Source organism: Gymnodraco acuticeps, unplaced genomic scaffold (assembly GCF_902827175.1).
Source record: "Gymnodraco acuticeps unplaced genomic scaffold, fGymAcu1.1, whole genome shotgun sequence".
Lineage (NCBI taxonomy): Eukaryota > Metazoa > Chordata > Actinopteri > Perciformes > Bathydraconidae > Gymnodraco > Gymnodraco acuticeps.
Genome location: NW_022990032.1, coordinates 356,546 through 381,535, shown reverse-complemented (window position 1 = coordinate 381,535; position 24,990 = coordinate 356,546). Strand labels below are relative to the sequence as shown.

The 24,990-nt window shown below is 40.6% G+C and overlaps 3 protein-coding genes and 1 long non-coding RNA gene across 11 annotated transcripts in view; 2 read left to right on the top strand and 2 right to left on the bottom strand.

Moving 5' to 3' along the window:
- Positions 1–23,977, bottom strand: part of LOC117545313 (gastrula zinc finger protein XlCGF8.2DB-like) — a 30,431-nt gene extending 6,454 nt beyond the window's left edge. The window contains exons 1-3 of one of the 4 annotated variants that reach the window (XR_004568811.1): positions 23,471–23,605; positions 20,009–20,213; positions 19,585–19,704 (exon numbers count right to left, since the gene is read on the bottom strand). Coding sequence is in view for 1 of the 4 variants with exons in the window: in XM_034215039.1 (XP_034070930.1) it covers positions 23,471–23,645 (175 nt within the window). In the remaining 3 variants the exon portion in view is untranslated. Of the gene's footprint in view, positions 1–19,584; positions 19,705–20,008; positions 20,214–20,685; positions 21,152–23,470 lie in introns of those variants that run through there. The other 3 variants (XR_004568812.1, XM_034215039.1, XM_034215040.1) reach the window with 3 other exon arrangements.
- LOC117545332 lies at positions 179–3,089 on the top strand. Its single transcript, XR_004568815.1, has 5 exons — positions 179–358; positions 660–879; positions 1,115–1,243; positions 1,333–1,513; positions 3,032–3,089. It is a non-coding gene; the product is annotated as an uncharacterized LOC117545332 (long non-coding RNA).
- On the top strand, positions 3,161–5,477 carry LOC117545329. 2 transcript variants are annotated; one of them, XM_034215058.1, is made up of 6 exons: positions 3,161–3,359; positions 3,851–3,860; positions 3,951–4,099; positions 4,234–4,405; positions 4,520–4,668; positions 4,897–5,477. In XM_034215058.1, exons 1-6 carry the CDS (start codon positions 3,206–3,208, stop codon positions 5,142–5,144), a joined length of 882 nt encoding a protein of 293 aa, XP_034070949.1. In that variant the 5' UTR covers positions 3,161–3,205; the 3' UTR covers positions 5,145–5,477. The 2 variants fall into 2 exon arrangements, with proteins under 2 accessions (XP_034070949.1, XP_034070950.1); XM_034215059.1 differs by having other exon boundaries at positions 3,214–3,262.
- On the bottom strand, positions 4,710–19,532 carry LOC117545323. 4 transcript variants are annotated; one of them, XM_034215051.1, is made up of 9 exons: positions 19,468–19,485; positions 19,122–19,224; positions 18,850–19,030; positions 18,651–18,727; positions 18,376–18,556; positions 9,144–9,398; positions 8,836–9,007; positions 8,573–8,721; positions 7,999–8,420 (listed from the first exon to the last, which is right to left on the bottom strand). In XM_034215051.1, the coding sequence occupies exons 3-9, from the start codon at positions 19,016–19,018 to the stop codon at positions 8,164–8,166; spliced, it is 1,260 nt and encodes a 419-aa protein (XP_034070942.1). In that variant the 5' UTR covers positions 19,019–19,030; positions 19,122–19,224; positions 19,468–19,485; the 3' UTR covers positions 7,999–8,163. The 4 variants fall into 4 exon arrangements, with proteins under 4 accessions (XP_034070944.1, XP_034070942.1, XP_034070941.1 ...); XM_034215053.1 differs by lacking the exon at positions 7,999–8,420 and adding an exon at positions 4,710–4,817 and having other exon boundaries at positions 19,122–19,532; XM_034215050.1 differs by having other exon boundaries at positions 19,122–19,532.
- Positions 23,978–24,990: the final 1,013 nt, after the last annotated feature.

The window sequence follows — 24,990 nt, the reverse complement described above, 5'->3', positions numbered from 1 at the left end:
ATGCCGCTCCTAAATTACCCTTCTTCGGTAAAGCCACGCTCGCATTGCAGATGAGACAGATGGACTTTGAATTGGAATAGATAAAAAAATAATCATCCTCCCACTCGGAGTGAAATTAATTAATTGTATGAATACTATGTGTATCTTTCTTAGAGTACATCACAGCAGGAACACAATACCAACTGCTCCAGTACAGTCCGATGTCAAACAGACCGTCCACAGACTGTTTGTGTGGGAACTCAGAGGGTTGAGACACAGTCTGTGGGAACACAGACAGTGGAATGTAAAGTGTCCGCCATTTCTGTTGCTACACAGTTGGCCCGGGGAACACTGAAATCGGCACACGTGAGAAGCAAAGGTAGACTATAACACTGACAAATCACAGATACATTACCTTAATTGTGCTTTTATTACATGTACAGCACTTGGGCTCGACCAAAAATCTTTTTTAAATGTGCTCTATAAATAAAACCTTATTTGATATTATTGTATATCACAGAAATACTGTTATGTTGACTACAAGAAATACAGTGCTGTTTGTAGTTTATAAATTTTTCATGAATTAATCTGTCAGATGTACACAAGTTGGCCTTTTACAATGTATTAGTGTCTTATCTAATGTACATAGTATTTATGCACTTTTCCCTTTTTATTAACAGGCATCCAGGCCACGGTGTCTTTCAAAAGTGTTGGCACTAAAACTTCCACCTACACAGAAATCCCCTTGTCCTCTACACCAATAAAGGGCCCAGGATTGGGACCTAGCAAGAGACCTCGACTAGAGTTGGAGCAGGAACAAGGAGAGACTTCGATTGAATTTGAAGAGACTCTGGATTCGAGTTACCACCCTGATGATACTGTAGAAGAATCTGACGTATCGTAAGTTTGGTATATTTGGTACACATTACTATTACTGTTGTTCAGAGTTGACATCTAACATGTATTGTTAATTTTGTTTCGTTACATTAGACTTCAGACACGATCCACGCACAGTGACACAAAGTACATTGTGTTTGAAAGCTGCCTCGGACAGCTGTTTGAAAAATGTCCGTTTTGTAAGACAGACTGTGATGTCCAAAAACGAAAAAATGGGACTTTTGTGGCGTTCAAACAGCGTTGTCCAAACTGCACTTACTTCAGACAATGGGAGAGCCAGCCCATCATTGGAAGTACCCCGGTTGGCAACTTACAATTATCTGCTGCTACATACTTCACTGGTGCTTCCTTCTTCCAACTAAAAAAGGTATTTTACCATCTTACATCCATAGCATATGAAAAATGACAGAAGCGGACTTTTTCAAATACTTGTCCTTTTTTTCTATTTATTCATAGATATGCAGAGCCATGCAGCTGGAGATCTTCCAGTATGAGACCTTCAGGAGGCATGCTAGGCATTATCTGGAGCCTGCTATTATCCACAAGTGGAAAACTGATCAGCTGAAGATTTTCCAGCAACTACACCACCAGGGGGGAAAGGTCACAGTTGCAGGAGATATGAGAGCAGACTCTCCAGGTAAGCAGAAACAGACAAGACAGTCTAGTGCAGGGGTGCCCAACCTTTTTTGAACCGAGAGCTACTTTTAAAGTTGCCAGTCTGCCGAGATCTACCAGTCCAAATAGAGAGGCGTAGCCATTACTGAGCCTACTACCAGTTAAATACACACTTCTACTTGTATAAAACTGACCTTTGTACGATGAATACTTCCTAAAATACTGCAGATGCTTTATCTTACCTCTTTCTAATCTACACACATACAAGTATTTAACTGAAGTTACACAACAGTGTTGTTGATACAGAGTTGGAGTTTATTCACACGTCACTACAGTGGGTAATGTTTTCAAGAAACATTGAACAGTGCTGCCACATATGACACAGGAAAAAAGAAAATACTCTGAACCCTTTCTTTGCCATTATATAAAAATAGTGTTGCTACAAAAGTATAAATTAGGCTTACTAATAAGACAACTCAGATCTGAAGCTACTCAGGAATCTGCTGCCAAAGTGCAATAAAAAAGACAAAATTAATAGAATCAAACCCTTTTTTGTAGCATTTTAGTAGAGTATAAAAAGAAATAGGATGCAAGCAACACTAGTTTCTTAACCTGAATTGATAATAGACTATAATCAATTTAAGTTTGCATTCTTATACCATTTTGTACAATAATTATAATGAATAAATTCAAACAAACTAAAACTTACAGCTGATTAATAACGGTATCTAACTTGAGTTTTTATTATATCAAAAACCTGTTGAAATGCTGCTGTTATTTTTACTGTCCCCCAAAAGCGCATCGGCAGCCTCCAGGAATGCTTCTTACACAACTTCGCCGTCTTTGAAAGACTTGATAAGAACGTGACTGACACGATAAGATGCTCTGGTAGCAGCCTTGCTCTTGTTGTTGGGCCTGGTGAAAATGGACTGCTGTGCATTTAGCTGTCCTTTCAGGCCCCTCCCCTTTTGGAGCGTAGGGCAGAATTGAGGGAATTCCGTCTCGTAGCGTTTATGCACTGTTTTGAAATGCCGCTCCTAAATGACCCTTCTTCGATAAAGCCACGCTCGCATTGCAGATGAGACAGATGGACTTTGAATTGGAACAGATACAAAAATAATCATCCTCCCACTCGGAGTGAAATTATATATTTTTGCTTCTGCCATAATTGCGGTCTTGTGTGTGTGTCACTCCTGTTGACGGTTGACACGGACAACGTCAGCGAAATAGTGCCCACTGCCCACCAGCCACGCCCCGACACATGGGGTCACGCCGGCCAATCACAAAGCTTTGATGCGTTCAAGTGCATTATTCTGGCACAGGAAGATTATGTTATAGGACATTAACGATAAAACAGAATATGGTTGTTCTATTTTTAGACACATCTCGCGATCGACTGGGAATCTCCCCGCGATCGATCGACTGGTTGGGCACCCCTGGTCTAGTGCCAGAGTTACTGGTGTATATTACAATTCATCGAACTTATCCATTGAAATTCTGTTGAAAAGTCTTGAAACCTCCTGTATTATATTTTCTTCAGGCCACTCAGCTAAGTTTGGGAGCTACACGCTAATGCACCTGGGAAGCAACACCATTGTGGGATTCTCTTTCTGGGTGTAATTTTAGGCGTGCTGGCTGTTGATGCATGCTTCAGTGTATTTATGCCCTATTTCTTATTCACCAACAGAGCAATGAAGTAGGTGGTAGTTACCACATGGAAAAGGAGGGACTCAAAAGATGCCTAGATCATCTGGAGTCAAACGATTTGGCGGTTGAGTACATTGTGACTGACCGTCATCCACAGATCCAGAAGTTTCTGAGGGAACGCAACATAGAACAATTATATGATGTCTGGCACTTTGAAAAAGGTATGTATCCCTATATGTTGTAATGAAAGAATACCAAATCAGAGACACTGTCCTTTTTAGCAGCAGACATGACATGTCTGGATAGAGACATGAATGATATCCCCCTATATGTCCCTCTAATCTGGTCTTTCCTCTGTTATTGTAAACTGTCTGGCAGACCACTTGATCACAGCACCTTTTGTCATTGTAAATTACATTTCACTCACTAATCTTAGGATAATGGAGTACTCTTTAGGATGGGAATTTACAGTGATGCATATATGAATATGTATGGGTGTTTCCTGGCTATAAAATGTTTTCAGACATAAGGGTGACGCCCTGACCATTGTCATGCAATTATCATATGGATGTTATGGTTGTAATTAACATGCTGTGCTTACCCTTCTGTCTGCCCACCACCCTCTTTCCACCACACCCTTGAATATTGTCCATCACAGCACATCATTTACACACTATTGCTTGAATATTCACATGCGTTTTCTTTTTATCAGGTTTGTCCAAGAAACTTGTGAAACTTTCACAGAACAAGGACTGCAAGTTGTTGAAGAGGTGACTGCAGAGCATAACAAACCATGTGTACTGGAGTGCGACGAGCACAACCTCGGGGCCGGAGAAGGTGGCAAGGTGGACGTCAGTGGTCAACCACCTACAAAACATCCACGTGCATGACGACCCCCTATTCCCCAAGTGTGAACATCCTGAAAGAGCCACAACGGATGAAAATAAATGGCTAAAATCTGGTAAGTTCAATATTTATAAAAAAATTGCAAATAACAAGTGAAACATTTAAAAACACTTCACTTCCTTCATAAGATAAGTAAGATAAGTTGTAATGTTCTAATGGGCTGGTGATGTTTTTGTAATTTTACTCAAGATTCAATAACACTCCACAAAGTTGAGAAAATACTCAACAACAAGAGAGTTCTCAAAGAGGTGCAAAAGCTAAGCCATCACTACCAGACCTCATCCCTGGAGTCGTTCCACAGCTTGATTCTGCGTTTTGCCCCCAAAAATGTGGTTTTTCCCTTCATGGGAATGTTGTGCAGGTAATACACTGTATAATTTATTCAGTAGCATCTTATAACACAGTGACTGTTTCGTGGCATGAGGGTTTTATTCTGTCATAACACAAAGTCTTATTTTATTTTGCTATTCTATAGGTTGTGTCTAGCAGCCATGCATCACAATGAGAATGCTGACCGTGAGCAAGCCACAACAGCTGCAGGACTACCTGTGTACAGATTGGCCTATCCAAAATCAAGGAGGGGAGAATGCACCGCAAAGCCTGTAAAGAAGGAGCCTACATACAGTAAGTTGTCAACATTTTTTTTATTACAAATATAAATTACATTTTAAATTATTATAGCACAAAGTACCAAAGAACTGGCCAGATCTATGGAGAACCGGGATGACTGCAACAGACGATGGAGGGCTAGAGAGATAGCCACACTGAATTATCTGTACAATGAAAGAATAAAAGAGAAATGAATAAGTGTATACAAATAATTAATTATTATATGAATGTTATATTTTTCAGTGTACGTGGGTGAGCTGATGAGGCTGGTGTTTGAAGAAGTCTTTGAGGACCCAACACCCTTTGTGGAGGAGATGAATAAAATCAACATCCCAAAGGACCTGTCCACTCAATTTGACAGGCCCTCAAAGGAGGAAGTGGTAGCCCGCCATGTCTCACGTTTTGGTCTAGGGGCGGTCGGAAGCCCACGTACTGTCCAGCCAGATCAGGGAACTCCTGGCGTATCCGGCGGACCACACACGACGGGATGACCACTCTGATTCCTCGTCCCAAAAAGCCCCAGCACCAGCTTACGAAGCTGCGATAGGCCAGATGCCTAAAACGCCTATAAGAGGAGGAATGGATGATAACATATATGTGCTGTCCTGTTTTTCACCCTTACCCTCTGGCTGCTTGAACAACTGAATTTCCCCACAGAGATTAATAAAGGTCCATCTTATCTCATACAGTGTATATATACACATGATCAATTTGTACATTTATCAAAATAAAGTTTGATGGAACTACTTGATAGCCTTTCTTCCCTGAATTATTTGCTCCTAGATCATTCATATATAGCAAACCATTATTTGATTTTTCATCTAATACAGTAGTAGTTTATTATAGATAAAAATAACTTACTCTTCTTCAGTTCTACGCCTCAAAGGTCCATAATCAAACCGATAAATATTGTGGAGGTTCTGCAGGGTGTAGGGATTGAGGCAGTTTGGTTCTAGTCCGGGGTGGTCAACCATGCACACAATGGGTTCTGGGACTTGGTGCTTTCGTGTTAAAACCTATAGGAGGATAAGATATTTGTAACATAATACGTTTAGCAATTAAATCCAACTATGGCGAGGTTTACAAAATAAACATTAAATTACTGTAAAATAAATAAAAGGGCATATTATAGTCTATTGACTTGACAAGTATGTATGGTGTATATAATGTTGTGTGCTACTGTTGGTGTTTTTGTATTTGTTGTGGTGACACCCTGTTTTGACCATAATTCACCTTTGGTATAGTGTTGCCACATGGACCCTTTAGTGTGTGCTCTTAGGTTTAGCTTGTCATTCCTAGCTTGTCAGACAGAGCAGACATGTATTTTACCTGATTCTAAACACACCGCCCCCGACTCCCTTTCATCTGCACTACACTGTCACCTTTCTAATATCCCTGCAACAGAGGTTTTCCACCTCGGTAGGCATTACTGCGCAGTTTCCACACGTGCACCTAAATAACAACAGTTGGAAAGTTTGGTTAGTCAGCGGACACACTTGTTACTGTGATGTAGATAAATGATGAAGTTCTAACATTACATCTGAAATGTAGCAGCTATACAAAATTAAAACGTTCCACTGTGAAACCGCCTGCTGTATTCTTGTTTGGGACGGTGGATCAGGTCCATCACGGTCCGTTTCACTCTCAGGGTCGGACTCCGGTTCGTACATATATGGCTTTACTGACGCCATTTCATTTCTGCTACTCCGCTCAGAGCCGAAAAAACACCATGGGCTAAGTACCCGCTAAACCACTTTACGGCAGATGTCAACAGGGGCAGAGCCTCTCTGGTGGTTGACAAATCAGAACAGAGGGGCCGAGCTGACCAATCGGAGCACACTGGGCTCACAGGGAGGGCGGGCAAGAGCTGCAACGAGCCGTTTAGTGGAGAGAGTGAATTCACGTAGTTTACAGAGATGCTGTATGCGAAACAATGTGAGTTTGGAAAATTGCACAGTATAAATCTATTCTAGTAGACATCAACAATGGAATTATGATCAGTGGAAATGGCCATGACATGTGACCTTTAATATTTAAAAACCTATTAATGTGTTATACCAGATTAACGAGAAGAATCTCAGCTAACTGACTATACGAACCATTTTTACCGAAACAAAACACAAGTCTCACAAGAAGCGTTAGCCCTTAGCTAAAACGGGCAGATGCTACTTCCAGTGCTAACTAGAAAAAACGATCTTTAAAACTTAAAGGTCCCATTGCATGGTCCTTTCTACTGATCATAATACCATTGTTGAGGGATATTACAATAGAAAAATACTGTGCAATTTTCCAAACTCAGATTGGTTTCTCATACATTATCTCTGTAAAGTATGTATTTTCACTCCCTGTGCTAAACGGCTCGATGGAGTTCCTGCCCCCACCCTCCTGTGCGTCCAGTGTGCTCCGATTGGTCAGCTCTGCCACTCTGTTCTGATTAGTCAACCACCAGAGAGGCTCTGCCCCTGTTGACATCTGCCGTAAAGTGGTTTAGCGGGTACTTAGCAACATAGCAATACTAGATTTGAGAATCGATAGATAGAGAGTTATATAGATAAATAGATAGCTTACATATAGCATACAATGGCGTATGGAGCATACAATTTCGAACCTCCGTTCGATCCTAGAATAGACCAAATCGCGAGTCTTGCCTCGCCGTTCACTAGAGCAGACCAAACAGTGTCATTGTGGTACGTTTTTATCTAGTATATGTCTTACATTTCAGATGTCATCAGATGTACCTACAACTGTTGTTATTTAGGTGCCGTTGTGGAAACTGCGCTTTGATGCCAAGTGACGGAGAAAACGTGTGCTGCAATAGCATAAGAAAGGTAGCCTAGCTTAGTTACATTATGTCGGCAGCTAGCTGAAAACACCAACAGTAGCACACATATACCAAGATATACAGCATACATGTTTTTCAAGTCAATAGACTATTATATGCACTTGTATTACTTCCTTAGTAATTGAATGTTTATTTTGTAAACCTTTCCCATAGTTGGTTTAATTGCTAAACGTGTTTTGTAACACATCTTACCTTCATAGGTTGCAACACGCATGCTGCAAGTTCCAGAACCCATTAACTGCATGGTTGACCACCCAGGACTAGAGCCTAACTGCTTGAACCCATACACCCTGCAGAATCTCCACAATATTTATAAATACAGTTTCGGACCTTTGACAAATACAACGGAAGAAGAGTAAGTTATTGTTACCTGTTATAAACTACTACCGTTTGATGAAAAATCAAATCATGGTTTGCTATATATGAATGAATAGGAATAATATAATATATAATAATATAATATGAATGTTATAGGAGCAAATAATTCAGGAAACAAAGGCTACTAAGTATTTCCATCAAACTTTATTTTTACAAATGTACAAAATGTGTGAATGTATATTTATATTTGAATGTAATGTACATCATCCATTCCTCTCCCGATAGGCGTTTTCGATATCTTGCGTATCGCAGCTTTGTAAGCTGGTGCTGGGGATATTTAGGGCGAGGCATCAGAGTGGTGATTCCGTCGTGTGTTGTGCTCCGGATCCGCCAGGAGTTTCCAGATCTGGCTGGACAATATGTAGGATTTCGACCTCCTTTGGGGGGAAACGGGAGAAACGGCTGACAATCATTTCCTCCTTGGGGGGCCTGTCAAATTGAGTTGACAGGTCCTCTGGGACGTGGATTCGTTTCAGCTCGTCCACAAAGGGTGTAGGGTCCAGAAATACTTTGTGAAACACAAGCCTCGTCAGCTCATCCACATAGACTGAAAAAGAAAGCATTGTATAAATAATTTGTTATTGTTATTCACTTTTTGTATTTAATGTAATACTTTTATTGTTCATTGTATCTTTAATCATTTGAAATGTAAGTTCTGTTAATAATAATAAAAACAAAAACAAATATTTCACAACTTACTGTATGTAGGGTCGTTCTTAACAGACTTGACCGTACACTCTCCCCTCTTTGATTTTGGATAAGCCAATTTGAAGACAAGTTTTCCTGCAGCAGTTGTCGCTTGGTCACGCCCAGCATTCTCGTTGTGATGCATTGCTGCTAGACACAACCTATAGAATAGCAAAATAAAATGAGACTTTGTGTTATGACAGAATAAAATCCTCATGCCACTAAACAGTGACTGTGTTATAAGATGCTACAGAATAAAGTATACAGTGTATTACCTGCACAACATTCCAATGAAGGGGAAAACCACATTTTTTGGGGTAAAACGCAGAATTAAGTTGTGGAAGGACTCCAGGGATGAGGTCTGGTAGTGATGGCTTAGCTTTAGCACATCTTTGAGAACTCTCTTGTTGGTGAGTATCGTTTCAACTCTGGCGAGTGTTATTGAGCCTTGAGTAAAATGACAAAGACATTAGGTAAATCACCAGCACATTAGAACATTACAACAATAATTTGCCATAACAACAATGTTATATTTACATTCTATATTGTTGATCTTATGAAGGAAGTGAAATATTGAACTTACCACCTTTTAGGTAAGGTTTATTTGCATCGCTTGCGGCTCCTACAGGATGTGTGCACTTGGGGAACAGGGGGTCATCATGCACGTGAACGTTTTGTAGGTGGTTGACCAGTGACGTCCACCTTGCCACCTTCTCCGGCCCCGAGGTTGTGCTCGTCGCACTCCAGTAGACATGGTTTTTTATGCTGCGCAGCCACCTCTTCAACTTCGTGTCACAGTCCTTGTTCTGTGTAAGTTTCAGAAGTTTCTTGGACAAACCTGATAAAAAAAAAAGCACATGCACAAGTTAATATTCAAGCCATAGTGTGGAAATGACGTGCTGTGATGGACAACATTCAAGAGTGTGGTGGAAATTCCACACTTCATATATCATCAACTGTTGTGGAAATATTTTCCAAGGCCCATAACTTTGACCCAGTGTATCAGTTCAAACTGTCCTGACTGAGCACAGGCACCTGTAACCTTGGCTGCTGTGCTCTCAGTGTTTTGTCTCCCTGTTCCTGCCTGTTGGCGTCAGCTGATAGAGGTGTTATCATTCCATCTTGTTATGCAGCATGTTGATGATGCTCTCTGAACTAGCTAAATACATGGGTCTGGGGTAGAGTTCTTCAGAATTGACGTGGCAACTCTACCGTGAAGTCAGAACCTCTGACTCTTGGACTTGTGATGTGAATCCTCCGGCCGTTAACTCCAAATAAACCATCATGTGTTTGACATCAAAGCTACTGCTCTTCCCGTGTCTCCTTCCTGAGTCGGTGACTCCCACTGCATAGCTACACAGAAGTTTCCTCTACAAATTGGCGTTGTCGGCAGGATGCCAATAAATCTACAGAGCTGGTAAGTGTGATTTTCAAATCTACATTTGGACATTGCCTTACCAGAATCTGTGATTGACGGTATCCTAAAATTACCTGTGAAACTGATCGGCTGCGTTTCCTTTTGGTTAATGAACATTTGGGGATGATAAACCCAGGAGATCAGTGTCTGGGGACTCAGTCCTGGCTTATTTCCTCTGTGTATGCTGCTCGGGACGGAAGTGCCATACAGGCATACACAGCTCATGTTTAGAGATACCTTAAAGAAAGGGCATCAGTGAGGTGGAGCTTCTGTGTGAATTGAAAGCAATGTAAAAGATTTGTATTGGACACATCGCCGGATTTTGAGGGTCTTAGCGGCCAAACATAGCAGTTGAAAATAAGCAGCCAGAGATATTTATTGCCATCACCTCTCTGTAAAAACACGGCTCCAGCTGCAGCCTTGCATGTGTGTGTAAAACCTCCCCGTGTGTGTGTGGGGCTGGAGCAGTGCAGGCTGAGAGGGAGAAAGTCACAGCTTATTGCCTATAGGCTTTAACTCACGGCACCACCGTCCTTCAAACGGGACGGTCTAAAAGCACTCGTTGTTTAGGACCGCTTTTCTCATGGTTAGACGGGCCAGCGCGAAGTGCGTGCATCACCCGATGCGCTACGGCTCTCTGGAGCAGGTGGCGGTCAGGAGTGCATACATACAATTATAGGCTAATTGATCAGAGGTGTGTAGTGGCAAGCAAGCATAGGCAAACTGTGTTTCACCTTGAGGTGAACTCGATAGCAAGTATATATAGGCTGGTCGTACGGACTACAGTCAACTGAGCTGTTGTTTGGATAGAAAGGGCAGGGAAAAAGTCTGTGGGCTCCGATCGGGGGGGCACAGCGCCACTAGAAACAAATAGCCTAGTGGTTGTCGCAAGAGGATAAGCTAGTTATCGTTCTTGGACGGCTTTCAGGCACCGATAAATCACTTGTATGCAAGGGTGAGGCGTGAGAAGACGCCGCACTGGAGAGAATTCCCCACCCCCTCTAAGATCTCTAAAATCCGGACTAAATTGAGCTGAAGAGCTTTGCTGTCGCGCTGGTGTTTATTAAGAGTTCATGTTTTGTTTGTCTGATTGTTTGTATGGGGGGTCTATATTGGTTTGTCCCGCCGTCTTGTGTATGTTTTGTAACAACTAATAATTAATCAGTCCATAGACAGGGTAAAATGAACTAAACTTTAATTATCTCACCAAAAGTAAATGACCTGAGAAAAATAAAAAGTGTTTTTATGTCCTGCCTCTGAGTGCAGGGGAAAATGTAAACAAGAAGCCCACTGTTCAGGATGAGCGCTAGGTATAAGAAGAAAATAAGATTATATTGCTTTAAGAATCCATTCTTAAATGGTATTGCTGGTATGTTAAGATATCTTTGTGACCTTGTATAAACCCTATGCCCCGTCCTGCGCCCCGAGACCCTCAGAGACTTGCCTGAGGAGATCAGGGTTGCAAAATCTGGTTTTAGGTCAATGTTGTAGGGCTGTGCGATTATGGCAAAAATCATAATCACGATTATTTGGTCAATAATTGATATCACGATTATTTTGACGATTATTCATTGACCATTTATTGAACTTTAAAACAAATAATATTTTACCAATAAACAAGATCAATAAATGTGTTGGAGCGCACTTCCAAAACCATACATTAATATGATAAATAAAAATAAATTAGACCAAAATAAATGAAATCCAATATGTTGCAGTGCACTGTCACAACCTACTGAAAACTCCTTAACATATAGCCAACATTTTGGTAAAACATATTCATCATATTCCACTCAGTTAAACGTTGAAGGCTGGCCCACCGTCATGGTCCAGAAGTAACAGGAAATAAATGTTGAACTACAATTTAAGACCAAATAAAAATGTTTAGGCCACCATGGCAAATGCTGGTAGGGCTGCTCATGTCATCTCTTAAAGATTTTTTGCAAGAAATACCAGCCTGTTTACATGGTCTGGTTTCAGAGATGAGCGCAGGCAGGTGACAATATTGCCACCTGTACTGAAGACCCTCTCTGTAGAGGAACTTGTGGCAGTGCTGCCACATATGACACAGGAAAAAAAGAAAAGACTCTGAAGAACCCTTTCTTTGCCATTATATAAAAATAGTGTTTCTACAAAAGTATAAATTAGGCTTACTAATAAGACAACTCAGATCTGAAGCTACACAGTAATCTGCTGCAGCAACAGTGCAATAAAAAAGACAACATTAATAGAATCAAACCCATTTTTTGTTGCATTTTATTAGAGTATAAAAAGAAATGCCTTTAAAATAGGATGCAAGCAACACTAGTTTCTGAACTGATAGACTATAATCAATTTAAACAGAACAGATCTTAATGTTTGCATTCTTATACCATTTTGTACAATAATTATCATGAATAAATTCAAACAAACTAAAACTTACAGCAGATTAATAACGGTATCTAAATTGAGTTTTTATTATATCAAAAACATGTTGAAATGCTGCTGTTATTTTTACTGTCGCAGCCTCCAGGAAAGCTTATTTCATAACTTCGCCGTCTTCGAAAGACTTCATGTGTTTCACAAGAACGTGACTGACACGATAAGATGCTCTGGTAGCAGCCTTGCTCTTGTTGTTGGGCCTGGTGAAAATGGACTGCTGTGCATTTAGCTGTGCTCTCAGGCCCCTCCCCTTTTGGAGCGTAGGGCAGAATTGAGGGAATTCCGTCTCGTAGCGTTTGTGCACTGTTTTGAAATGCCGCTCCTAAATTACCCTTCTTCGATAAAGCCACGCTCGCATTGCAGATGAGACAGATGGACTTTGAATTGGAATAGATACAAAAATAATGATCCTCCCACTTGGAGTGAAAATTATATATTTTGGGCTTTTTTGCTTCTGCCATAATTGCGGTCTTGTGTGTGTGCGGACTGTCACTCCTGTTGACCATCCATGCTGTTGACACGGACAAAGTCAGCGAACTAGTGCACTGCTCACCAGCCACGCCCCGACACATGGGGTGAGGCCGGCCAATCACAAAGCTTTGATGCGTTCAAGTGCATTATTCTGGCACGGGAACATTATGTTACAGGACATTAACGATAAAACAGAATATTGTTGTTCTATTTTTAGACACATCTCGCGATCGACTGGGAATCTCCCCGCGACCCTTCTTTTTAACTAGTTGCTGCTCTTGTTCTGACATCTTCGCTTGCGCTGAACACTCACAACACATGTCACTCCCACGTGGCCGAGTGGGCTTTTAGGGAGGGGCGAAAGCGCACCCAGCAAAATAATCGTATTTTGTCAATTATGCTGTTTTCCTAATCGTCGCAAGCCATAATCGTAATCGCGATTAAAATACGATTAATTGCACAGCCCTACAATGTTGTATTATTTGTTTCATTTATTCTTAATCTATGTATTGTATAGTAATAATGAATAAAAACGTAATGTATTGAACACATTCCGAAACAAAGCAGATAAGACAGAACTAGACTCAGACATAATACTAATTGTTGTTGAAACCTTTTGCGCTGTTGCAGCAAAATGGAAACGGTGTTAATTATTCTGTTCCAACTGGCCACTGGAATCAGGTAATTAATATAAGTTGAAGTTCAATTACAGTTTTAAAAATAGTTTAATATTCTTTATTAAACTGCTTCAAATTATTTCTAGTATCAACCAATTGGTCTCCATAGACAATACTAACATTAAAATAGTTGTTAAACTACTGACAAGTTTTCTGAAACCGAGCTTATGAACAATAGAGTAAAGGTTGCTGGTTAAGCCAGGATCAATATATTTGTTGAAGTTTTTATTGTGTGCATAATAAATGTGTTAAATTAATTGAGCAATTCTTTAAAAGTATAATGTTGCAATTTCTTTAAAATAAGTAAATACAGTTACAAAATAGGTGTTGTTGTCCAAGGGCCTCTCTTTCACAGGCACTTTGAATCATAACACTCCCAAGTCCTACAGAGATCAGTATCACTTTGTGTTGCAAGCCAAATCCAGGGGTTCTACTCGAGCCCGATTTTAAATACCATAAAGAAAAGTATTGAACCCAGCTCGAGCTAAATGTCAAATGTATTTAATTAATGTGCAAGTGTTTTGATTTATTTAAAATGTTCCAGTCTAGCTTCCTTCGAGTTTAATATAAACAACAGATTGGTTCTCATAACATTCTCACTGCTGTGCTGTCCCAAATGTTTTAAACCTTGGGCAGATAAGCACACACACACACACACACACACTTTGGATGAGTAATCACTTCATCCAAATTGTAAATTGTTGCCTTCTTTAAAGTTATTAGTAATTCAAGATTAATTATTAAATTAAATGTGGTACATAACATATAATAAACAAAATAACTTTGAATTGATCATTTTGTTCACAACATTAGACCTTGTCCTCTAATCTCTACTAGAATAAGATAAGTGTGCATGTTTGGGTGTGGAACACTCCTGTAATGTACCTAATCTTCTTATCCTTTTCATTACAGAGCTGGGAAAATGGTGTATTGCTTAGATTCGGATCCGTGCAAAGTCCAATTATGACTGACTTTAGTTCTAATGTTAATTTGATTTCAACCCATAAGGAATTATTTAGATTAACTCAACATTTCACATGATGGATTAGTGCTCCACATTTTTCCCACTAATTTGTTGTGCAATTAGGCCAATGGTAAAGAGAGACATTGATGACCTTGTGTCCCTTTTGTTGGTACGTGGTTCCATTCTGTCTATGGCCTTGGACGGCTTCACTAAGAATCACCCAGTTCTGACACAGTTCTGAGTGCAGTCACAGAGATGCTATGGCTGCTCTACATGAAATGACATTAATGGTCTGGTCTGAGAATGGACACCATTACCTGCTTCCAGAGACAATGCCGCTCCTCAGACTGAACAATACTGTCTCACGTGGGCCACTCCCCCCACCAAGCCATGAACTGAAAGCTTGACATCTGCTTTGAACACCTGGAAGCCTCCCGGTCACACCAGCACCAACCCTTGGGTCAGTCAGATGGGACTAACGGCTTCACTTAGGGCATTTGGTTCAGAAATATGACTCTCGTTACCGCAGAGTGGGTTGTTTTTTTAAGGCTATTCATACTGCTATGCAGAGGATGCCTGTAGGTTGGCAAGCTGTTAAAAGCCCCTACTATTTTTTTAAATAGGCCTAAATGTCAGGGGCCTCTTAATGTCTAGTTCTACATGTATTCACATTATATGGACAATGTTTCCACCTGGTGAAACTGAAGGCTGCACGGTACTCAGGCTACAATACGACCATTCTGTTCTGCTCTAACAATTCAATTGATAGATTCTACATCAAAACAATTAGCTTTTATTGTTTCCAATGATAACGTCATTTTAAGAGAAGGAATGCAAACCTGTTTTCAAATGTAAGGTTTTGAATTTGTTTGACATTTCTCAGTAAAAACACCCTCAGACACCCACTATCATTCATGCCATCAGTAGTGACTCAGATGTTAAGGGGAAGAAGCTTTTCCTCCCAAATCAGATATGCTTTGTTTTTTTAACAAAGGTATGCATTTCCTGCATAATATATGTTTCTCACAATTGTTTGTTTTTTTGTAAGCTGCACACAGGTGATACTGAGTCTTCTCGATTAATAGATTACACCATGCTTAAATAGACTCCTAAGTTATTATTTCATATGAGACATATGTAAGAAAAGGGAGGGAAGAGTCAATTATATTGAGTAATTGATTTTATATTGGAACATTTATTTCTCAAACCTGTTTTATGGAAGAGGAACATATTTCTGATAAACTAATATGTTATCAAACGGTAAATGGTGAATTAATATAACATTTAGAATCATTGAGAAGGGGTGATATCCGCAGGGACTAGCTCACCTTTACATTACAATAACATTTCTCTACTTTGGACTGATGAGTTTATGATTCTTGCATGTTAAATGACTAACACAAACCTTACATTTATGCATGTGCATGTCTCAGGAAGGCTCCCAAATAATTCTGAGGGGCCTATCCTATTTTTGTATTTAAATGATAATGTGCTAATCCATTACCTTGAGTTGTCTGCACTCAGGAAAACATCCCTATCAAGTGTTAACCCAATAACTACAGTAGGACAGCTCTGAAGGCCAAGGGTCAGAGAGAGAGCTACGTGGGTCCACGCCAGCCACTGCAAGGTCCTAGTCACCAACAAAAGTGGATGACAACAAGTGATGTGTCCTAATCACCAACTTGCACCACACTTGCACTACATACACCAAAACACACTACACACAAGGTGTCACAGGCAAGTGCCAGCTGAGCGGTTCCATATGCTCTCTGGTTCCTCGTTTGTGTTACCGGTGTGCGGAGTCTGACTGTCCGTGTCACAAAATCGACCGAAGGAATACACACACACACCCCATGGAGCATTCCCACCTCGTGATGACGGCTCGCCTGGGAAAACGACAACGCAACCGTGAGCAATACAACTGGCCTGGCCCAGTGATGTGGGGTTTAGCTCGCCACAAGATTACGTTTGGTTGTGCGGCGACAAGCTCTATCAAGTTCTGGCTCCCCTCTGGATAGGTACATGCACTCTAGTGGATTTGAATCCAGCAATCAGGCTTAACAACACTACTCTTTAATGTATTATCCATGCATAGAAAGACCTACAATGATGTTTCAAGTACTGGATTAATTTCAGTTTTGGCCCAAAACAAATATTTATAATATTTCATATAACAATTATGCAGCATATTTGATCCTCAAATTAGAGAAGTATAATTTAAAGAAATTGATATTCTCAACATTAGATAAACACAGAAGAATCCTTTCCAAGTACCATAAGTAGCTCAGGTAAGTATGGCTAATAGGAATACTTGATAGACTTAATTTGGTACAGATCAGTGGTAGCATTTACAAATGTAATAATTCAAGGTTTAAAAATGTTTAATCCTTCCTTTCCAGGTTTTTACAAACGTCTTTGAATATTTGCCTAACTTTTCCTTTTCAGATTTTGAACAATGTACTTGACTAAAATGAAGGTATTGATTTCACTAAGTGCCTTACTCTTGACTAAAGCGTATTTAAGTAAACGTAAAAGTAATCCTAAAATTGAGGACACTGCACTTTTGCAGATTACAGATTGATCAAATCACCAGTGTGAATTCTATACTCTAACTGTGAATGTTTAGCTGGATCTCTTACGATCCTGAGTTTTAAAATGCTTTTGAATAGTGATTGCCTTGAAGTAAATCTTTAAAGCGGCAAGCTGGTTTTGATTTTATAGTTTGATGAATGAAATTAACTAATGGTAAATGATAAAAGATATAAGTTTAAAACAAATATTGTTGCTATTGTGCACCTGTGTTTTATGTGTGTTCATTATTATGCTTTTGACAAAGGATGATCAAACACTGATGAGAGATGATTTTTCCTATTATGATTGGCTGTATCAATCATTGTGATTGAATGTTTCAATCTTAATGTGATTGTTATTGATGTAATTGATGTTGTGTAAGTCCACACTCAAATCTGAAGATTCCCATTGATTTAAGTATTGAACTAAATATTATTAGACTAAGGGTTTTAGATTATCAAAATTGATAAAAAGAAAGAAACTTTAGATTATCAAAATTGATAAAAAGGAAGAAACTGTTGTGGAAATATTTTCCAAGGCCCATAACTTTGACCCAGTGTATCAGTTCAAACTGTCCTGACTGAGCCCAGGCACCTGTAACCTTGGCTGCTGTGCTCTCAATGTTTTGTCTCCCTGTTCCTGCCTGTTGGCGTCAGCTGATAGAGGTGTTATCATTCTATCTTGTTATGCAGCATGTTGATGATGCTCTCTGAACTAGCTAAATACATGGGTCTGGGGTAGAGTTCTTCAGAATTGACGTGGCAACTCTACCGTGAAGTCAGAACCTCTGACTCTTGGACTTGTGATGTGAATCCTCCGGCCGTTAACTCCAAATAAACCATCATGTGTTTGACATCAAAGCTACTGCTCTTCCCGTGTCTCCTTCCTGAGTCGGTGACTCCCACTGCATAGCTACACAGAAGTTTCCTCTACATCAACCATAACATACATATGATAATTGCCTGTCAGTGCGACACCCTTCTGTCTGAAAACATTTCATAGCCAGGAAACCTCCATACATATTCATATCACTGTAAATTCCCATTCTAAAGAGTACTCACATTATCCTAGGATTAGTGAGTGAAATGTAATTTACAATGAGAAAAGGTGCTGTGATCAAGTGGTCTGGCAGGCCAAATTGTAGGAGATATAATGAATGTATTCAGACATTATGTCATGTCTGCTGCTGATTAGAAGCTCAGGATAAATTGCATAGTAAAACAAAGGAATATCTTAACAAAGGACAGTGCCTCTGATTTGGTATTCTTCCATTACAACATATAGGGATACATACCTTTTTCAAAGTGCCACACATCATAGAATTGTTCGATGTTGCGTTCCCTCAGGTACTTCTGGATCTGCGGATGACTGTCAGTCACAATGTACTCAACCGCCAAATCCTTTGACTCCAGATGATCTAGGCATCTTTTGAGTCCCTCCTTTTCCATGTGGTAACTACCACCTACTTCATTGCTCTGTTGGGGAATAACAAATAGGGCATAAATACACAGAAGCATGCATCAACAGCCAGCAAGCCTAAAATCATAGCACCCAGAAAGAGAATCACACCTGAACAAGCTGGAAGTCCAGAATGGTGTTGCTTCCCAGGTTCATGAGTGTGTAGCTCCCGAACTTAGCCGAGTGTCCTGAAGAAAATATAATACAGGAGGTTTCAAGGCTTTTCAACCGAACTTCAATGGATAAGTAGATGAATTGTAATATACACCAGTAACTCTGGCACTAGACTGTCTTGTCTGTTTCTGCTTACCTGGAGAGTCTGCTCTCATATCTCCTGCAACTGCGACCTTTCCCCCCTGTTGTTGTAGATTATCGAAATTCTGCTGCTGATCAGTGTTCCACTTGTGGATAATAGCAGGCTCCAGGTAACTCTTAGCATGCCTCCTGAAGGTCCCATACCCGATGATCTCCAGCTGCATGGCTCTGCATATCTATGAATAAATAGAAAAAAAGGAAACGTTTTTGAAAAAGTCCACTGCTGTCATTTTTCATATGCTATAGATGTTAGAGATGGTAAAATACCTTTCGTAGTTGGAAGAAGGAACCCCCAGTGAAGTATGTAGCAGCGGATAATTGTAAGTTGCCAACCGGGGTACTTCCGATGACGGGCTGGCTCTCCCATTTTCTGAAGAAACTGCAGTTTGAACAACGCTGTGTGAACGCCACATAGGTCCCCACTTTTCTTGTTTGGACATCACAGTCTGTCTTACACACCGGACATTTTTCAAACAGCTGTCTGAGGCAGCTTTCAAAAACAATGTACTTTACGTCACGATGCGTGGATCGGGTCTGAAGTCTAATGTAACAAAAACAAATTAACAATAAGTTTTAGATTTCAACTCTGAAAAACAGTAATAGTAATGTGTACCAAATGTACCAAACTTAAGATACGTCGCATTCTTCTACAGTATCATCAGGGTGGTAACTCGAACCCAGAGTCTCCTCAAATTCTGTCGACGTCTCTGCTTGTTCCTCGTCAACTCCAGTCGAGGTCTCTTGCTAGGTCCCAATCCTGGGCCCTTTATTGGTGTAGAGGACAAGGGGATTTCTGTGTAGGTGGAAGTTTTAGTGCCAACACTTTTGAAAGACACCGTGGCCTGGATGCCTGTTAATAAAAAGGGAAAAGTGCATAAATACTATGTACATTAGATAAGACACTAATACATTGTAAAAGGCCAACAACTTGTGTACATCTGACAGATTAATTCATGAAAAATGTACAAACTACAAACAGCACTGTATTTCTTGTAGTCAACATAACAGTATTTCTGTGATATACAATAATATCAAATAAGGTTTTATTTATAGAGCACATTTAAAAACGATTTTTGGTCGAGCACAAGTGCTGTACATGTAATAAAAGCACAATTAAGGTAATGCATCTGTGATTTGTCAGTGTTATAGTCTACCTTTGCTTCTCACGTGTGCCGATTTCAGTGTTCCCCGGGCCAACTGTGTAGCAACAGAAATGGCGGACACTTTACATTCCACTGTCTGTGTTCCCACAGACCGTGTCTCAACCCTCTGAGTTCCCACACAAACAGTCTGTGGACGGTCTGTTTGACATCCGACTGTACTGGAGCAGTTGGTATTGTGTTCCTGCTGTGATGTACTCTAAGAAAGATACACATAGTATTCATACAATTAATTGTGTATCCGAGGAAAACAGTCAATTTCATAACAGCAACACTTTTACAATTACAATGTTCTACAGATAGTCTGCTACGTTCGGTCATTCATTGTAGCTGGCATGAAAACAATGTTTTTCATAACATCTCTATGTTAGAGCTTCTAGCTTAGCTTATTAATGGTAGCTCGGTAGAATACACGAACGGCAACTGTAATTACTGACCGTACGGTTAAAGTATACTGTCTGAGTATTTCGTGTGTGTTTGCAGACATTCTCCTGCTATGAGATACATGTAAGGCCATGTGCTAACATCGGTGTTGAGGTCTGGGAATGCTAGGTAGCCCTCGTGTTTACCTCGGTAGCATAGCATTAGCATAGCATAGCATTTACACAGTCGTGATAGATACATTGTTTGTTTTAAACAGAATAAATACACAAACCACAATGAATACTTACAGGTTGTGTACCAGAATCTCCCGCTGGTCCAAACAAAGTAGGAACAGCATCGTCCTCCAATATAAGCTTTGCAAGTCCGAAGCTAAACATTGTTACGTTTTTAAAGCTTTGGTCCGTGAAATGCCGCGCACACACAACAGTACCGGCTGGTAAATCAGCTGGAACAGTGTTAAAAAGGAATGTCAACCACTGACTTCGTCGTGGTTCTGCCTTCGGTACTGCAAACATTGTGGATTTCTCCACACAATACAGGCAACAGACCCTCCGCGACATGACGGGATAGAGCTTTGAAAAGAAGCAGGTTTTACGACACTTAATATGGTCGACTGGCAGAAGAAGTGACGTCACGCGGTGCAGCTACGTCACGCGGGGCAGGAAGTAAACAATGGAAACTGAGAAATCTCCAACGAGGCTTTTGGGGGAGGTATTTTCTGTGTTAGAGTTTACTCGCTACAGGGTGTACTTTGAGGGTTTTGACTTTGCAGACTGTTTACATGCATAAAAACCTTCATAACACACAAGGGGACGGGCAATAACCGGAAAAGCATGACATGGGACCTTTAATATTTTCTGCACAAACTACATATCATCTGAAAGCTGATACTCCACAGATTATTTTTGTTATAAGTATCATCACTGTAGGACACAAACTCACTGAGATATCAGCCAGAACAGAGAAGAAAAAAAACAACAGTTTTCAAAACCATAACAATAATTATGTCTTACCGTTGCTGTTTTGTGATCAAAGCTCTTGTTCAAGGGGAATAAAAACGCTGCTTAAAGTTAATCCAATGTCTCTTAGTCACTTTAGAATTGTTCCTGATAATCTATCATTACATTCATGGCAGCAGAGTAGGTATAAAGTTTCGCAGTCCCGAGCTAATGCTGTCTCACGTGCTGTTTACGCAAACCTCTCTCTACTTGACGTAAGTGTTTAGCGGGACTTACTAACTGTCACTCGATTCTATTGGCTCTAACGGTTCAGAAAAGGTGTCAATCACCCAAATCGACCAATGGGTTCCAAAGATAGGATCCTGCGTAGTATAAACTACGCCCGCTCCGGCTCCATTACGCATTACGCAGCCTAGAGTGCTAGAGATGCTAGCTGACGATAGCGGGGCTATGATCATACCAGATGACTCTTCGTCGGATGATGAAGATCTCCTCCAGCCAGACCTGGATCCGGACAGTAGTGACTCGGATGTTGAACTTCCACCACGGGAAAGGTATGTCATCTCTCTGTTTTTATATATTACTTATGTGTTTGGTGGAACTGCGTCACAGTGCTAGCTTAGCCAAGAAGCTACAGGAATGATTAGGCAAAATGCTAAATAGTGTTACTTGTCTTTTTGGAGTTACATTTTCTAAATGAATGGCCAGTGAATGAATATACATGTGTTTACTTATTTATTTGGTGTAATATTATTCATTTATAGTCCAATATTATCCTACAAGTATAAGCAAGTGAATTAATCTAATCTCTTTGTTTTTCCACATTTGTTAGATGAGGAGTGACCCCAGCAGGACAAAGCCACACACCCAGAAGACTTTCAGGGAGCAGCTTGCTGCAGAATTGTTGGAGTTTGCTGAAGGCCCTGCTGAAGGCCCTGCACCTCCACCACTCCCTCCTCCTCCACCACTCACATGCCCGAGTATTATGGAGAAGATGCCACCAAGGTCAGGAAGAACTGCAGGAGGTGCCTAGATGCTGGACTCAAAAGGGTGAAGACACCTGTGTACTGCAGGAAGTGCCAGGTCCCTCTGTGCTTCACTGTCAAAAAGAACTGTTTCAGGGAGTGGCACGACCTAAATACTGGAACATTCAGGTAGGTATAAAGTTCAGGTAGGTATAACGTTTTGAGTGTTTATTTTAAAAAAAATACTTGTTTTTATATACCTAGTGTGATTTTATTGTATAGTACGTTGGTAAAATGTTTGTTTTTACAAACCTACATTGTGTTGGTAAAATGTTTGAAATCAATCTGCCCCAGTTGGAGTCAAATGTTACCTATGTTTCCGTTTTTTTTATTGTGCAAGTACACTTACACACAATGACCTACAGTGTAGTTTTATTGTATAGCGCGTTGGTACAGTTACATACACACACAGCTACACTTACACACCTACACATGCCCACACAGCTACCACACACACACACACACACACACACACCTACACTTACTTAAATATTGTTTGTTTTTTTGTTTTTTGGGGTGGAATGAATACCTATAGTGATGATTCAATGTAATACAATGATTTGTATAGTCTGGTACCTGAAAAAGGTCAAATGGCACTGATGGAACCAAATGTGCCCAAAGCTTATTCCGCCTGGACTTTATTTTCATAAACCTCTCTAAAAAGGTCAAATATCACTTGTTTTGCCTCAATCTTGATACAGGGTACTTATATGTTATACTTTGGATTCCTAAAGCTTTTAGGCTACTAACCCATCATTCAAGGTTGGTCTTCACTATAAGTAATGGGTTTTCTTTAGGCGGAGACAGGAATTTACATTTTTTTGCTATGTTCCATCTGAATTTACTCTAACACCGAAACATCTATATTGATTCTGACACTTCTACATCCAACTCACAGATGTAACCTTGCTTTGATAACAACAATTATTCATATAAACCTTTTAGAAGTGAAGTTAGTCATTTGTTCTGGGAATGTCATTTTCGAGCCTGAAACCTGAAAAACAGGCTCGGGGTTTAACAGGTTAAGAGTCTAACGAGTTAATACAGAGTCTAAAGAGTGAGAGAGAGTGAATAAAGAGGGAACAGACCTGCTCTGTGGATCTGAAGCTGAGGCTGTAAAACAGCGTCCAGTAGTTTCCGGTGTCTCTCGTTCTCCTGTTTTGAACGAGACAGTTCCTCCTCGTACTCTGCTATCGTTCTTTCAAACAGAACAAAGATGTCTTCAGCAGCCGCAGTGAGTCGCTGCTTCAACAACGAGAGCATTACAACACTCGTGTTTACTAAATCACCACTTCCCGTTTCTCTCACTCTGTGTTGCTAGCGTGTTACCAGCTAGCATGCTAAGCTAGTATGCTAAGCTAGCTTCTAGAGTCCGAGCTAGAGGCTTCAGAAGAAAGAGCACAAAGTCAGAGGTTCATCCAGACACACAGACGATGGATGGATCAGCTGTGCACACACACTTCCTCAGGAACACCGAGAGAGAACCATGGATGTAGCGAGAGAACACACGAGAGAAGCCACGAGACGCGATCTGGTTCCATTAGAAAGAGCGTGACCATCACTTCCGGTGCATCACTTCTTCTTCTTCTCTCGATTTAAAGGCGGATTGCAAACAACTTTAAGGTGCATACCGCCACCTAGTGTACAGAGTGTGTATCACCATTATCATCCTATCACCACTTGTGGAATTATACCAGCGGAGGCTGTGGCGCAGTGGATTATTAGAGCGTTGGTTTTCGGATCAGGGGAGCACAGGTTCAAATCCCACTGCAGTCAGCATGTCGTTGTGTCCCTGAGACACTTCACCCCAAATTGCTCCTGTGGGGATTGCCCGCAGTATTGAGTATGTAAGTCACTTTGGATATAAGCGTCTAACAAGTAACATGTAATGTATAATACCACTGTATTTACGTTGTTTTAAATTCTTGCAATCAATCCTGTTTCACTCAAATACTTAAGAATAGCCTTCCTGGTAGCTCTTACCCCCTCACCGTCTGTCCCCAGTGTCCCCATCAGGCTCCACTCTCTATCCTGCCTCTCTGACCCTGTCTCTTAGTTTTTACCTCTCTGTTTTGTACATGTTGCAGTGTAATATGATGTGTTCCACATTTTCTTTCACTCCACGGAGGAGATGTCGGAGAGAACGTGCTCCGAGGTGTGGTTAAACTTTACCCGTCTCGATGCTCGTGGACTAAAGTGCAATAAGAGTTTAGCATGTAAGGGCAGTAACACAAGCAATTTGTCTAAACATTTAGCAAAATTGCACAGGGTCGGCTCCAGAACAAATCGAATTGGGGGGCAATCATTTACCAAGGGGGGGCACACACTGCCGTCAACAACCAACACACAAACACCAACGCAACTTCAATTTAAAAAAACATGCTGTAAAGTGTATTTCACACACATTGCAGGGTGTAGTGCTATTGTATAGCGCACCTATGACCTTGTGCAGACATGCACGGTTGTGGCACGACCACCAAAACAGAAACATATGGACATAGTCCACCATATAAAAGTGTGCAAATGTATTTAGTATCCTATCCATGTGAACATGTTTTAGGTGGGGGTGGACCTAACCTCCTCTAGGAGGGTCCGGGGGCATGCTCCT

Excerpts from the sequence above, each read along its gene's own strand:
- LOC117545329 (XM_034215058.1), top strand. The coding sequence starts at position 3,206 with ATGGAAAAGGAGGGACTCAAAAGATGCCTAGATCATCTGGAGTCAAAC. Across the intron at positions 4,100-4,233 it reads AAATAAATGGCTAAAATCTG|ATTCAATAACACTCCACAAA; the intron begins GTAAGTTCAATA and ends ATTTTACTCAAG. Across the intron at positions 4,406-4,519 it reads TTCATGGGAATGTTGTGCAG|GTTGTGTCTAGCAGCCATGC; the intron begins GTAATACACTGT and ends GCTATTCTATAG.
- LOC117545323 (XM_034215050.1), bottom strand. The coding sequence starts at position 19,018 with ATGCAGCTGGAGATCATCGGGTATGGGACCTTCAGGAGGCATGCTAAG. Across the intron at positions 9,008-9,143 it reads TAAACCTTACCTAAAAGGTG|GCTCAATAACACTCGCCAGA; the intron begins GTAAGTTCAATA and ends ATTTTACTCAAG. Across the intron at positions 8,421-8,572 it reads TAAGAACGACCCTACATACA|TCTATGTGGATGAGCTGACG; the intron begins GTAAGTTGTGAA and ends TTTCTTTTTCAG.